The sequence below is a fragment of the Varanus komodoensis genome, unplaced genomic scaffold (genome assembly GCF_004798865.1).
Source record: "Varanus komodoensis strain SLA01 unplaced genomic scaffold, ASM479886v1 scaffold18_3, whole genome shotgun sequence".
NCBI lineage: Eukaryota > Metazoa > Chordata > Lepidosauria > Squamata > Varanidae > Varanus > Varanus komodoensis.
In genome coordinates, this window is record NW_025335549.1 from 905693 (window position 1) to 919171 (window position 13479).

Here is a 13479-nt window from a genome sequence, read left to right on the forward strand (position 1 = left end):
GCATGGGGCAGGGAAGAGGAATGTACGAGGCTATTGGGTGAGGAAAATGTGGTAGCAGTGGAGGGAGTAAGAACCCAGGGCTTCTAGAGTTATGTAGGACATGCATTGTTAGCAAATTGATGCTTCCACATTCTCCCACACCCCGTTCACAGGAATTTAGGCAGGGAGGGAGGTGGGCATGGCTGGCAGTGAATAGGTTGGCTAAGAGAGCTTGGAGAAGAGGGGATGCTGTTTGAAAGTCAAGGGGCAGTGGGGAAGGAGATATGAAAGTGAGAAAGTCTTTGGGTGAGGAGGGTCTGCAATACATTCTTTGTGAGCAACTTGGCCCTGGGTAGTGCCCCTGCTCAGTGGCATCTTCCCAGCTGGGCTATTGCTATTATTATTAGTACTACTAGTAGTAGTATTTAATGGGGGTCCTGCTTTCTCCCTTCATGCCTCCCTGCAGGTTTGACTGTAGGTGCCGAAACTGGGCTCGACAGAGCTTAAAGATGCTGAGGGCTGTTTGGCTGCTCAGCGTGTTCACAGTGGCTGGGATCTCTCCGACAGAGAGCCGCAAACCTGCCAAAGACATTTGCAGCAAAAGCCGCTGCCCTTGTGAGGAGAAGGAGAACGTGCTGAATATTAATTGTGAAAACAAGGGATTTACTACGGTCAGCCTCTTGTTGCCTCCGCCATCCAAGATCTATCAGCTCTTCCTCAACAGTAATGCCTTCACCCGTCTCTACCCCAATGAGTTTGTCAATTATTCCAACGCTGTGACCCTGCACCTGGGAAACAACGACATGCAGGAGATCCGAACTGGGGCCTTTGTAGGCCTTCGAACCCTAAAGAGACTGCACCTCAACAACAACAAGCTGGAAATCTTAAGGGAGGACACATTCCTAGGCTTGGAGAACCTGGAGTACCTGCAGGCTGACTACAATTACATCAGTGCGATCGAAGCTGGAGCTTTCAGCAAGCTCAACAAGCTGAAAGTGTTGATCCTCAATGACAACCTCCTGTTGTCTTTGCCTAGCAATGTGTTCCGCTTCATTCTGCTCACGCATCTGGACCTCAGAGGGAACCGGCTGAAAATGATGCCTTTTGCTGGGGTCCTGGAGCACATTGGGGGCATCATGGAGATCCAACTTGAGGAGAACCCTTGGAACTGTACCTGTGACCTCCTGCCGCTGAAGTCTTGGCTGGACACCATCACGGTCTTCGTTGGGGAAATAGTGTGTGAGACGCCTTTCAGGCTGCATGGCAAAGATGTCACCCAACTCACAAGGCAAGACCTCTGCCCTCGCAAAAGTGCAGGTGAGTCCAACCAGAGGGAGAAGCACCCTTCCCACTCCGACACACACATCCAGAGGTTTCCTCCGACAGCTAACTCTGCCGTTGGGGCTACCAGGGCTCCCAAAGCCAGCCGTCCACCCAAAACAAGGAACCGCCCAACCCCACGGGTCACAGTGTCTAAAGACAGACAGATTTTTGGGCCTATCATGGTTTACCAGACCAAATCTCCTGTGCCGCTCACTTGCCCAGCTGGTTGTGTTTGCACCTCTCAGAGTTCTGATAATGGGCTGAATGTCAACTGCCAAGAGAAAAAAATTGGCAACATCTCTGATCTGCTCCCCAGGCCTACAAGTCCAAAGAAACTCTATCTGACAAGCAATTACTTGCAAACGGTCTACAAAACAGATCTCTTGGAATACAGCTCACTGGATCTGTTGCATTTGGGAAACAACAGGATTGCAGTGATCCAAGAAGGTGCCTTCTCCAACCTCACCAGTTTACGCCGACTCTATCTCAATGGCAATTACCTTGAGATTCTGTATCCTGCCATGTTTGAAGGGCTGCACAGTTTGCAGTACCTCTACTTAGAATATAATGTGATCAAGGAAATCCTGCCACACACTTTCGATGCACTGGGTAACCTTCACCTCTTATTTCTGAACAACAACCTGCTGAGGTCTCTGCCTGACAATGTGTTTGCGGGTACTACCTTGACAAGGCTTAACCTAAGGAACAACCATTTCTCATACCTGCCTGTGCGAGGGGTCCTTGATCAGCTTTCAGCTCTCATCCAGATTGACCTCCAGGAAAACCCTTGGGATTGTACCTGTGACATCATGGGGCTAAGGAACTGGATCAAGCAAGTGACAGACCAAAACAGCCAGCAGTCAGGGGCCCCTGTTGTTATAAATGAAGTGATCTGTGATTCTCCAGCCAAGCACACTGGAGAACATCTCAAGACCCTCAGCAAGGAGTCCATCTGCCCCGAGAATCCCAACCTCTTGGATTCGTCTTTCTTGCCACCAGATGTTAACACCAATGCCCCGCAAACCTTCAGCATCTTCCCCAGCTCCTACCCAGAAATACGCACTGAAGTCCCTCTCTCTGTCTTAATTCTAGGCCTTCTGGTTGTGTTCATTTTGTCTGTCTGTTTTGGGGCCGGTCTGTTTGTCTTTGTTCTCAAACGCCGAAAGGGCATGCCAAGTGTGCCCAGCAGTGCCAACAACCTTGATGTAAGTTCTTTCCAGTTGCACTATGGGTGCTACAACAGTGAAACACAGGATAAAGCGGAGGGGCATGTGTACAATTACATCCCACCACCTGTTGGCCAGATGTGCCAGAACCCCATCTACATGCAGAAGGAGGGAGACCCTGTGGCTTACTATAGGAACCTCCACGAGTATAGCTATAGCAATCTTGAGCCGAAGAAGGATGAATCGGCTAGCCTAGCATTTACGATCACTGCAGCAGAGACGCTGGAAAAGCAGACCTTTTCCAGGGAGCCGGAGCTGCTCTATCAAAACATTGTGGAAAGGGTGAAAGAGCTGCCCAGTGGAAGCCTCGTCCATTATAACTTTTGCACCCTCCCCAAGAGGCAGTTCACCCCTTCCTACGAGTCAAGGCGACAGAACCAGGACAGGATAAATAAGACGGTTTTGTATGGGACTCCACGGAAATATTTTACAGAACAATCCAAACCTGAGCTTCCTTTACTGCAAGGAAAACTCCAGACTGAACCAGACTACCTCGAAGTTCTGGAAAAACAAACTGCCATTAGTCAGCTGTGAAAGGGATGTGCGAAGGGGAGGAGAGGGGAGGGGAGTGGAGAGGGGAGGGGAGTCATTCACTGGGGAGGAAGCAGATTGTTCAAAACAACTAACCCTATTCCAAACTTGACACTCCGGAGTTATTTGTCACATCCATATGTTAGCATATGGAAGAGTTTCTGTATGTTAAATTCTCAACCCTCCTACAAGGCTAGGGCAGCAATGGGTGCTTTTTGCTGTATTCTCCTTTAAGTTATTCCTTGCCTTTGAGCCTGTACTTCTTGGCCTTCCAGCAGGGGCTGAGTGAATATTTCTACAAGATATTTTGTCTAAATTTAATTCGAGGGGGAGCAGGTCAGTGGAGAGAAGGACAAAATTCACCTCTTCCCCTGCTGCCCCCCCCAACACACACACACACACACACACACACACACACACACACTCTCTTGAAAGGAAAAAATGTATTCAGTAGATCATCTCTAAATATTCTCTCTCCCCTTCCCTAGATTAGAAGATTTCTTCCCTTCTCCTTTCCCCTCTTTCTTTCTTTCTTTCTTTCTTTCTTTCTTTCTTTCTTTCTTTCTTTCTTTTGTAAATAATATTGTCAATACAGCTCTTTGAATTACCAACTATAGCCACTGGGTGTCACCTTTTGTGTGTGTGTATGTGAGTGTGTGTGTGTTAAAGTGCCTTTGCACTTGAAGTTCGTTATTACTTAACTGTTGCGCTTAGCTTTGATAAATTGGAATCTATTTTAATGTATCGTATTTTTGAAATTAAACAAAGCAAAAACATGTACAATAGACCAACATGTCAGCTGCATTCAACTGAAAGTGGCTATTGCTTCTTTTACTGTAAAAGGGGTGCATCTCTAAATGAGTCTAATTCTAAGAATTTTTATATGCTGAATTCTACATTCACCCTTCCTCAGTCTCAGCTCATCTCATCTCGCCTTGTCTCATCTCATCTCATCTCTCTCCTTCTGGCTTTGATTTACATGAAAATTTGGAATCAACTAAGAATTTAGCAGTGGCATTTGGCCGCCTCAGCTGGGAGGGATAATTCATTAATAAAATATATATTTCACATGGAAGTCAAACAGGTTTCTCAACGGATGTCCAATCATTATGTTGCAGCTCCAAACATCACCATCATGGTTAGAACCTCCCCCACCCGCTGGTTATTTGCCCAATTAAGATAATATCTCTCTCTCACACACACTGCATTAAAGTTAGGTATGTGTATTCATTTAACAGCAAAGGTTTACATTTTCCTGTGCTGGGGATGGGAATGAAATGGAACACACCCACACCCACATTTTGCTTTCCAGGTGTACTATTTGGTAAACATGAGTGCCACGAGGAGTTTCTTAGATCACCCTGAAAGGTAGGATCTTAGCTACCTCTGAAAACTTTACATTGGCTATATCAAAATAAAGAACATTCCTTTCTCCCCTTTTATTCCTCAGCAAAATAACAAGAAATTACGACTAAGATAGATCAAAGTGGGGCAGAATAAACTACCAAATCACTCAGTTGTGGGTTTTTTCAGTCCCATTGATTTGCAAGGGAAAGAGTTAAAGATGTACTTTTTATGCCAAGCGAATCAAAGGGCTTTTATTGCAGAGGTGCAAAACTCCAGATGTGTGGTAATCGCTATCAACTTTAAAAAGAGCTGGAACACCCACTTGCCAGAAGAGAACAACTGGGGGTAGTAACTGGCTGCAGAATAGCCATGTGACCATTTCTCGGAGGACAGTTCTCTGTTTTGAAGATATCCCCTATGCGAAAGGCTGTTTAGCCTAAGTCCAGGTTAAGGAACCATCCGAAGGAAGAACTAAGGGCCCTTGGAGGTGTCCACCCACAGCACCCGGGCAGCAGCCTGGGCAAGACCCACAGGTCATCTGGTCACAGTCTGCCACATGCTGGTGAGAGGTACCATATTTCTATTTAATCATGGTAACTTTTCCTAAGTATGGTTCTATACCTAGAAATTAGCATGTGCAAATGCTATGCAAACTGAAGTCCATTTTTACATGGAAAATCCACAAGTGGCCATTCTTGCTCCAATCATGTCTAAATATAAGACATTGGCCTAGGCTGGAGGAAGGACTGTGTCCGGCTCTGGCTCCCAGTTTGACTGGAGCCCTTCATGTCTCAGTTAAGAGCTGCCCAGGACAAGAAGGGAAGAGGAGGGGCCAAGGCCAGGACAGAGCGATCTCAAGGCTTTTACTCTTACTGGAAAGTTCAGCACTGCAGTCTCCAGCCTCCAAGCTGCCTCCTAGAAAAGTAGCAGAAAAAAATGGGAGCGAGCAGACTGAATCTGGAAGAAAGCATCCCTGTGTATGGCAGAAAAGTTCAATCAGCATGTTTTGAGCTCACTGTGCTTCATCTGGGGCTTTTTCGCATGCACTTCATGAAAGACAGATTATGTTCCTGCTGATTGGTTGTTGTTTTTTGTTTGTTTGTACATAACAAATAGCATCTTTTTTTATAGCACCTGGGATTTTTTCCTTGAAACCATAACTAAATATTACCATCCTCCAGTCATTAGTTGAGTTTGTCTGTTAAGAAAAGAAAGGAAAAGGCACCAAAACTTTGCAAAAATGAAAAATAAAAAAACTAAAAATTGCTATATGCCTTATATACCTCTTTGTATTTGATTTTAGCCAGGTCATTTACTTAACGATCTATGATTAAGCAATGCCCAGTATTTCTCATTTATCATTGAGCTGTGAGTTTGTCTTCACTTTAGTTTTTATCATGGCTGTCTTCAATCTTTATTTATTTGCCTAGCCCATGCAACCTGTTTTAATTAACAAAAGTCTTATACATCCTTATTAGCCTGTAAATCATTTTCCCCTTGGTATAAACATAATTGATTATGGAGACTGGTCTCTTCTCCTTCTCCTTCTTCATCATCGTCTTCTTTTCCCAACAAATTGCTCTTATTTACAACAAAACCAGTTTTGTTTTTGCCTATTGTAAATCCTTATGCAACTGGAATGGTGCTCAGCATATAAAGTAGGGAAAGCTTTTCAATTCCTTATTAAAGCAATTGATGGCTTCTGAAAGGAGCCCTCTGTTTCCTTTTCATAAATAGGTTACCGGACATAATAATCCTTTTATTATCATGCGGGTACAGAACTGGACCCTGTTGGATGGGATTTTCAAGCTTTTGCAGTTACTGATGATATCTTATCTACCGATGGGAAGGAATCTTAAACAACAGGATTATTTTGATGATAAATGCTGGCAGTCAATGCTGTTTTAATTGGAGCAAGGCCAACAGGAAGTCGCCGTATGTTTCAACGTGAAATGTGGGCCTCGCTGAAGGCGGCTATGCAGCCTGTGGCCTTCTCATTACTTCTGTGACATCCACAGAATTGCTAACATGTTCATTCTCTGCATTTCCCTGCCGTAAATCCCACCCACCCATTTCGCCCTCCCCACCACCTTTCATTAGATCAGGTTTCATACTGGCAAGCCCGTTGGAGAATCAGTCTCCAAACAATGGTCTTGCTTCAGGCACCAGAGCGATTCGGCAGTAGTCGAAACTGGAACCCTAAACTGGAATAGTGTCTGTTCTTGAAAGAAAGCGTCTTCTTAATGGTTATGTTCCAAGCTTTAGCAAATTGCATTGCTTTCTTAAAGTGCTTGAGAAAACAGGGTCTGTTTGTTAGTTCGTTCGTTTGTAAAGCACTTTGTGAGTCAGCTTGCTACAGTTCTTCTTTCCAAACATGTCATCTTGCTGTCTTACTTGAGTTGGCTGCTTTGTCACCTAGAAAGAGTTTCACATGCATCAGTCTGTCTGTCTGTCTGTCTGTCTGTCTGTCTGTCTGTCTGTCTGTCTGTCTATCTATCTATATCAGCCTGATAAATCTACAGGCATTTGTTTTTCCTTGTTCCATAAATAATCAGAGCTCACTTGAGTCTGTTGGAGTCAAAGACTAAGTATGGTTGGATAATTTGATGAAGGATTTCGGTTTTGCTTCTCCAGTTGTGGCCCACTGGGGTCAGAAAATGTTCCTTCCCCTTTCATTTTTTAAAGTTAATCCTCCCCTCCAACACATACACACCCCTTTCTTTCAGGCATTAGGGATAGCTTATGATGTTATTGGCTTACTCCCCAGTGATTATATGTCTTAGGCAAGGTTTTGTAGACAAGCGCTGTAGGCACACAGATGAGATGGTAGAACTGCAGGAAGAAGGCTAAACTAGCACAATTGTCTCTGAACATGTGTGTGGAAGGGGTGGTGAGAAGCATGCATAAATAATCTCTTATATGGAAGAATATCTGATTTTCCTCCCACAGTCTAAAATGGTACAATCGAGGTATAGTGCTACCTGAAATATGTGTTCATCCTCTTTCAACTGAGGAACTAACTCCATTTTGGGAAGATCTTGAGTGGTCTCATTCTACTTGTGGGTGAGGTCAGAACAAAAGGGGATGGCCTAGAAAGCAAAAGAATGGGAAAATATTAACAGTTTCTCAAACTCTGGCCCATTTTTGCTTAAAGCTTAAAGCACTAAGGCATGGAAGAGCCATTTTGACCTTTCAGAATACTGGAAAAAGTGTGGAAAAGCCTGGAGAACATAGTTGTGGGAAAGGTGTAGGGCCAAAAGAAGAGATCATGGCCATCTGTGGAAAACTGGAAGGCTGGATTAGGAGTCAGAACTGCCAGGTTTGACCATGGGCGAAACATCTGATGGTGCAAACTAGACTTTCTTCTTCTGCATACAATTATTGTCTCTCTGTGTGTAGGGTGGATATATACATGCACTGTATTATTTAGGAATTTCACATTAAAAATACTAGGACAAAATAAATACTCATGCTATATTTACATATTGTCATGAACGCCCTCCCCACACTTGCTGGAAAATTTCTGTGTGCATGTGTCTCACCAGATGGCATTGGGTTTGGTTATATCCAGTGGAGTTAGATATTTCCTAGTGCAATTTTGACCTCAGGCTTGCTGGATAGTCTTGTTTCAAAGTCTTCCATATTATGGTGTCAGATGTCCATTCTAAACACACTAGTGGCTCTTGGAACAATGACTATGCATAGTTTGCTGCACTAGAAACCTTCAGCTTTAATAACTAAGGAATAGCATAAATAAGTTCCTTCACTAATTGTATAGAAGGGGGAAAGTCAGTGATATTTATACATCCTTTCACATTTTCTGAAGAAGGCCATAAGCAAAATTATGTAATTGTTCGAACCAAGGTTTCCGCCAAGTTCATTGCTAAAAGGAATGCATTTTATGAGGTGGCTGCTTTGGAACTCAGAATCCTGGAGGAACTATTGAATCATTTTTGTGGGTCTTGCATAGGCAGGCTGAATGCTTTTAATGGTTAACACCTGTCCCTCTTTCTGGTTATTCCCCCAACCGGCAGGTTCCAGGTAGACTTGTCAACTGCCCCCCGGGCCTGTCGGTGCTGTTGCTTAATGCCAGGTCGGTCTCCATGCCGAGATGGTTCTAACCGGGGCGGCTCAGGACTTCATGGCCTCCATGGCGGCCATGGGGCTGTCTCAACACGTCAGTGGCCTGACCCATGAATGTGGACATGCTCTGGACCTGGTTTTCTTGACAGGGCAGGAAGAGGGTGATTTGAGGGTGAGGAATTTAAGTTTGACGCCCTTGTCATGGTCAGATCACTTCCTCGTGAGGTTTGAACTCGAGAGCGGCCTTTTCCTCTGTAAGGGTGCGGACCAGATTGTATTGGTCCACCCCCAGAGCTGGATGGATCCTGATGGATTCCTGAAAGCTTTGGGGGATTTTCCGGTTGACAAGGCTGGTGATCCTGTCGATGCCCTGGTTGAACTGTGGAATGAGGAGATGACCAGGGCTATTGACACGATTGCTCCCAAGCGTCCTCTCCCTCCTGACAAAGCCCGTCCATCTCCTTGGTATACACCTGAACTATGGACGATGAAGCAGGTTGGGAGACATCTAGAGCAAAGGTGGAGGAGATCATGGGGTGAATCTGACCGAACACACTTAAGAGCCCATTATCAGGCCTATGCTGTGGCGGTGAGGATGGCGAAGAAGAAATTCTTCTCCACTTCCATTGCCTCCTCACAATGCCATCCGGCAGAGCTCTTTCGGGTGGTGCAAGGGCTGATACATCCAGGCCCAAAGAAAGATCTCATACCACCCTCAAAGGCCCGCTGTGTCAACTTTGCCAGGCATTTCAGGGAGAAAATCGCTCAGATTTGTCACGAGCTTGACTCTACTATAGATCCAGATTCTACAGAGGAGATGCCAGTGACGCAGTCGAGTCCACAATTAATGGATGAATTTCAGTTGTTGCGGCCTGATGATGTGGACAAGGTGCTTGGACAAGTACACCCTACCACCTGCTTACTAGACCCATGCCCATCTTGGCTACTTAAGAAAGCCAAGGACGGGATTGGCACCTGGATCTTGGAGGTGGTCAACACCTCTTTAAGAGACGGTCGGGTACTGTCCTTTTTAAAATACACGGTAGTCCAACCAGTCCTAAAGAAGGCATCCCTGGATCCAGAGGTGGCCGTCTATTATAGACCGGTGGCCAACATCCCATTCCTGGGCAAGGTGCTAGAGCATGTGGTGGCGGGACAACTCCAAGCATTCTTGGATGAAACTGATTATCTGGACCCATTTCAGTCTGGTTTCAGACCCGGGTACAACACTGAATCTGCCTTGGTCGCCCTGTATGATGACCTGTGCAGGGAGAGAGACAGGGGGAGTGCGTCCCTGTTAGTTCTCCTGGACCTCTCAGCGGCTTTCGATACCATTGACCATGGTATCCTTCTGAATAGGCTGGCGAGATTGGGAGTTGGAGGCACCGCGTGGCGGTGGTTCCGCTCCTACCTCAACGGCCGATTTCAAAAGGTGGTGCTGGGAGACTATGGCTCTGCGCCATGGCAGTTATGCCATGGAGTTCTGCAGGGGTCCGTTTTGTCCCCCTTGCTATTCAACATCTACATGAAACCGCTGGGAGAGGTCATCAGGAGGTGTGGGCTGCGGAATCATCAGTATGCTGATGATACCCAGCTCTACCTCTCATTTTCCACCAATCCAGGTGAGGCAGTGGCTGTGCTGAACCAGTGCCTGGCTGAGGTAATGGGCTGGATGAGGGCCAATAAACTGAAGCTCAATCCAGACAAGACGGAGGTCCTGTTGGTGGGTGGTTTGGGCTTCGGGATGGGGGACATGGGCCTTGTCCTAAATGGGGTTGCACTCCCTCTGAGGGACAGGGTTCACAGCTTAGGAGTGCTCCTCGACCCTGAGCTGTCTTTAGAAGCCCAGGTGACGGCGGTGGTGAGGAGGGCTTTCCTTCAGCTTCAGCTGATCCATCAGCTGCGTCCCTTCCTGGAGAACGATTGCCTGGCAACAGTGACACACGCATTGGTAACTTCCCGATTAGATTTCTGCAACGCGCTCTACATGGGTCTACCCTTGAAGACGGTCTGGTTACTTCAATTGGTGCAGAATAGAGCTGTCAGGCTGCTGATGGGGACTGGGCATTGTTCTCATATAACCCCAGTTCTCTGTCAGCTGCACTGGCTCCCGATTGAAGTCCAGGCCCAATTCAAGGTGTTGGTTATGACCTATAAAGCCCTCAATGGCTTGGGCCCTGGGTATCTAAAGGAACGCCTGCATCCATATATGTCCTCCTGCCCCCTGAGATCAGCGGCAGATGCCCTTCTCTGGGAACCCTCCATGAAGGATATTAGGAGGGTGAGTACCCGGAGGAGGGCTTTCTCTGTGGTGGCGCCCCACCTATGGAATGCGCTCCCCAGAGAGGTCCGCCTGGCGCGGTCGTCATTTGTTTTTCGGCGCCAGGCTAAGACCTTTTTATTTAAAACTTATTTTAAGTGTTAATTTATTATGGAGGATTTTAGAAAAAATTTTAAGCCAAGATGCACCGGGTTTTAATATTTTAGTGTATAAATTTTTATATGATTTTGTTTGTTTTGTTTTTGTTGTGACTGCCCCGAGGCTTTGTTGCGATGGGGGCGGCATAGAAATGTTTTAAATAAATAAATAAAAAGGAGTGCCTTACAGAGAGACTGGTGCTTGAGACTTATATAAATAGGGCAGAGCTTGGGATTCTGTTCTCGAAGAATAGGTGATGGTGATCCCTGGTGATGGCAAGGGGATCTCGGTTGACCAAGCCCAGGGAAGTGCCAACCTGGAAAGAACCTGCAAAAGCCAGTGCCTCCTCCTCAATATGCTCAAAGCTGTTGCAGGAGACATTTTGTGAATTCACTCTGTTGCAAAACAACCCAGCCTTTCAGGCAGTATGCATAAGAGATGGGAAACTGTTCTTATTAGAAGAGTTCTGCCAGTCACAGAAGCACAGTGCGGGAAGTGTTTGGAAATGGGATATTTGACTAGCTTGTGTCGTACCAGATAGTGCAAGAAGCACCACAACTATGCATGGCTTCCCCCACCCCGTTCTTAGATTCCACCTTGTTGTAAAGTCCCTGGCTCTCACTGTCCCAAAACAGCATGTTAGGGGCAGTAAGTTTAATTTACAAATACATGAGGGACCAGATGTCAGGTGGCACCTTTCAGGATTTCAGGACCCTTCCAAGCATTCCTTAGGCAGAAACTTCAACCATAAGCTGACCAGATCTGAGGTAGTGGAGATGAGCCAAAAAGAGATCTTGGAAGTGGGATAGACATCATAACGGAAATGCTGATCCAGTGCAGCCACCGTGTGGGAAGGCAAGCTCTAAGCCAGTGATCACTGGGAAAGGATTTGCAAATAAAACTGCCGATATCCTGTTACCTTTATACAAATCTAGGGTGTAAACAACACTTAGAATGTTGTGCACAGTTCTGGTTGCTGTACCTAGGAAAGGATATTGTGGAGTTGTAAAAAGGGCTGAAAAGGGCAACTGAAATGATCAAGGAGTTGGAACAAGTCCCTTCTGAGGAAAGGTGACAACAGCTGAGATGGTTTAGCCTTGGTCTGTAAGAAGAGACATGGTGGAGGAGTGCAGAATGATTCACGGTGCGGAGAAAGTGGATAGGGAGACATCTCTTCCCTGTAGTACTAGAATCCAGGTCATCCCGTGAAGTTGTTTGGTGGGAGATTCAGGACAGGTAAAAGGAAGAGCTTCTTCGCATAGCAGAGATAAATTATGGAATTTGCCTCCACAAGATGTAGAAACGCCCACCAATTTGGACAGCTTAAAAAGGGGATCCAATGAATTCCAGGAGAGGAAGGCTATCAAAGGCTACTAGTTCTGATGACTTTAGACTACCTCCATCAACAGAGGCCTTATGCTTATGGATACCAGTTGCTGGGGAACATGGGCAGGCGTGCTTGTGTGATCCTGTGGGCAGCAGGGTGGCCTCTCTGTGAACAAAATGCTGGAGTAGATGGCCCCTTGGCCTGATCTGTCATGGGTCTTATTTTGTTCTTATATTGTACAGAGCCCAAGGGACATCCCACAGTATTCTGGATAACATGCAAGCACGCTACAAAGAGATTGCTTGTTTGCTGTCTGTTTTTACCATGCATTTGAGATGAGGTCATAATCTGGATAATCTTTTCAATTGCAGACTGGTTGCCAGAATGGAATTGCTGAAAGGGCAGAGGAGGGTGCACTGAAGGCATCTTTGGAGGTGCTGGGGGACTAGTGATTGATCCTGCAAACACTGGAATCCTATGGAGGCATTTGGCCCCTTGTGTGGAGGACTGCAGAGTGGAAGGGGACTTGGCACACACACAAGGCTCAGTCTCAGCATCCCCATGTGTATGGCACTAGAAAGACCTTTGTGCATTGAGCACAAATCTTGGAAGAGGGTTGTGTGAGTGTGTTTTGGCCTTATCAGGGAGAGTGCAGATCGGGACCACATGTGTGCCCATGTCTTCTCTGTACTTCAGCCCTTCACTCAGGCAGGTGAAAGCTTGGAGGAACTTGATGGACGTGATATCAAGCCCATCCTATGACAAACATCCTCTGCAGAATCCTTGCCTGCATGTTCATTGGAAATGAAGCAGGAGAGGATGAAGGGACATCAAAAGGAGCTTCCTTCCTCCCTTTTTTCATTCCCAAATCCCACACACACTACACCCCATGGTGAGGTTACAAGGAAAGAAATGCTCGAGTGATTCTAGAAGGGACTTAAAAAGAAACAGCAACAGAGCCAAACTCTGTGAGGGGTGAAATTCTGGAATGAAAGCAGGGGAGCCCGAATCCCCACCCCAGAAATCACCATGGTCCCAATCCAAATGGAAGTAGCATATGCTTGCACTGGAGTAAATCGGCTGCTCATGCCCAGGTCTGATTAGCAGAACATTTATTTTGTGACTAGCATTACAGAATGGAGATGCTATAGGGCCAATTATCCAGGTCAATCTTTACAAGACAAAGGCACCAACAGTTAAATGACTGAAATCTGCTAGATCCTGTTTCTGGGAAACTGGAACTG

The 13479-nt window shown here is 46.1% G+C and overlaps 1 protein-coding gene across 1 annotated transcript; it reads left to right on the plus strand.

Moving 5' to 3' along the window:
- Window positions 1–350: 350 nt before the first annotated feature.
- SLITRK2 (SLIT and NTRK like family member 2) lies at window positions 351–3062 on the plus strand. The gene has a single exon (XM_044427441.1). It carries the CDS (start codon window positions 408–410, stop codon window positions 3060–3062), a length of 2655 nt encoding a protein of 884 aa, XP_044283376.1. The 5' UTR covers window positions 351–407.
- The last annotated feature ends 10417 nt before the right edge of the window (window positions 3063–13479 follow it).

What these genes read in the sequence shown, in the direction of transcription:
- SLITRK2 (XM_044427441.1), top strand. Translation starts at nt 408, where the DNA reads ATGGGGGTCCTGCTTTCTCCCTTCATGCCTCCCTGCAGGTTTGACTGT.